Source organism: Papaver somniferum, unplaced genomic scaffold (genome assembly GCF_003573695.1).
Source record: "Papaver somniferum cultivar HN1 unplaced genomic scaffold, ASM357369v1 unplaced-scaffold_117, whole genome shotgun sequence".
Lineage (NCBI taxonomy): Eukaryota > Viridiplantae > Streptophyta > Magnoliopsida > Ranunculales > Papaveraceae > Papaver > Papaver somniferum.
This window is the reverse complement of record NW_020620714.1, coordinates 10,963,934-10,965,943: the sequence shown is the minus strand read 5'-3', so window position 1 is coordinate 10,965,943 and position 2,010 is coordinate 10,963,934. Positions and strand designations below refer to the sequence as shown.

Genomic DNA, 2,010 nt, shown 5'->3' with positions numbered 1-2,010 from the left:
ACGAAAACCGTTTTATTTTCTATGTAATCGAAAATATCCAACATCTTCTAGGTTGGATGTTTACAAACTTACAATTCTAATCATATATATATAGAGAACACAAACTTGTTCACCAAGTATTAGTCCAACTAGGAAACTAAACTCTTTCCTAAATTCTATATGACCTAGATTAGGATACCCATTCAATGTGGAAAAGACCCAAAGATAGGAAACTCAGGGTTTTCCTAAGATATCAACGTTACAAATTATAACTTGGATATAAAAATCCTTAGGCTCTAAGGCGGGGTGAAAGGGTGGTTGTTCTGAGACATCGCCGAGATGTCACGGAGATGCATTACAACGCAAAATCTAGAGTTCAAACGGAAATTTGAGCGTGGTATATATAATACACCAATTTCTATTAAAAAAATGTAATACACCAATGGATTTTTTATGGTCGGCCAACAAAGGAACTTTATTAGAAAAGAAATGCCTCAGGAAGGGCCAAGCAACAAACAGATACAACAGGGTGAAAACTAACGAAGATGTCCACACAAAGACTCAAAAGAACACAACAGACGAAACAGCTTAAGGATTTAAGGAACTTTATTAGAAAGGAAATGCCTCAGGAAGGGACCAAGCAACAAACAGATACAACAGGGTGAAAACTAACAAAGATTTCCACACAAAGACTCAAAAGAGCACAACAGACCAAACAGCTTAAGGAGGGTCGAAGAGTTTCGACTTCCAATTAAGAATAATGATCACTTAGTCCTGGATGAGTTTTTATTTTTGATAACAAGGCCATACGGTATAAGTATTAAGTATCCTTCACGGAAAATCATAATTACGAAAAGTTGCAGGCTTGCAGAAACTTAATTAGCGGCTCTTGCGCCTTGCTCGGCAATACGTTTTGAAACTGCTCGAGCTATGGTAACACATGTATCAAGATAGGTGTGAAGATGACCAGAAACACTAGTAGCTAGGTCATCATCTATTTCGTACTTAGTAACTGTCTTGATGACGCAGGAATTTCCTTCCTTTGCTAGTATCTCGAAGCTTAACATGGAAAAATTACATCCCAGTTCCAAGTATCCACCTTCAATCGTTTGTATCTCCTTAAAACGCTTTTCGTGATCAACAGTTACATATTTCTCCTTGCACACCGGTAAACCATGTCCTGCTCCAATGCAGACATATGGTCTACTTTTAGCTCTTGATCTATACATACAATGTCAAATAAAAGGTTGATGAAGTTAAAACTTGAAATATGCATATATACCTGGAAGGAGCACAACACGCAGAACAGTACCAACATTATGACCATCACCTTCTAGGATATCCTTGCTTTTTAGGACATTTGGAACTAGTTGAACGGTTAAAGTAGGGAAGTTAGGGGAGCTATAGATTGCCCAAACATCAGCTGCAGAAGCATGATCTACCTCGAACTCGTTTACAAACTCGTATCTCATGTTTTTTAATCTAGATATATTTCCCAGATACTAACTAGCTTATTTTTAACGAGTTGCTCATTATCTGTTATGGTATTTATAGCAAAGTGTCGTGTGTGTGTTTTTTGCCAAGGACAAGCATTTTTCCCCTTCGGGATGCAATCTTCACTTAAAATTCACCTTGAGCAATATAGTATACGCCGGGTATACTAATAATTAAAGGTCAATAATGCTCATTATAACTAAAGGTTAATAATGCTCGTTATAATTTATTTATTTATATTGGGTGACGTTAAATAAAAATCTCCACATTGAGATTTTCTTGGTTGTTGCATGCAAACATGATTTCATTAGGCAGGGCACTAGTAATAATTGACAAGACTTTTATCGGTTGTGGTCCATTCTCAAGTTAACACACGCGCACAGCCGAGGAAGGGGCTTTTCTATTTCTCCAGTTTCTCTAATTTCAAATTTCTCAATTCATCCGAAGTTCCCGACTTTGGCCGATTAGAACATCTATTATTCTAAGTTTTTAAGCTGATGATTACTGGCAATAGAGATTGAGACGTATATTTACATT

General features: G+C 36.8%; 1 protein-coding gene across 1 annotated transcript; it reads right to left on the bottom strand.

The window, feature by feature from the left end:
- Positions 1-854: 854 nt before the first annotated feature.
- LOC113329855 (S-norcoclaurine synthase 2-like) lies at positions 855-1,451 on the bottom strand. The gene is made up of 2 exons (XM_026576678.1): positions 1,262-1,451; positions 855-1,159 (listed from the first exon to the last, which is right to left on the bottom strand). The coding sequence occupies exons 1-2, from the start codon at positions 1,449-1,451 to the stop codon at positions 855-857; spliced, it is 495 nt and encodes a 164-aa protein (XP_026432463.1).
- Between the last annotated feature and the right edge of the window lie 559 nt (positions 1,452-2,010).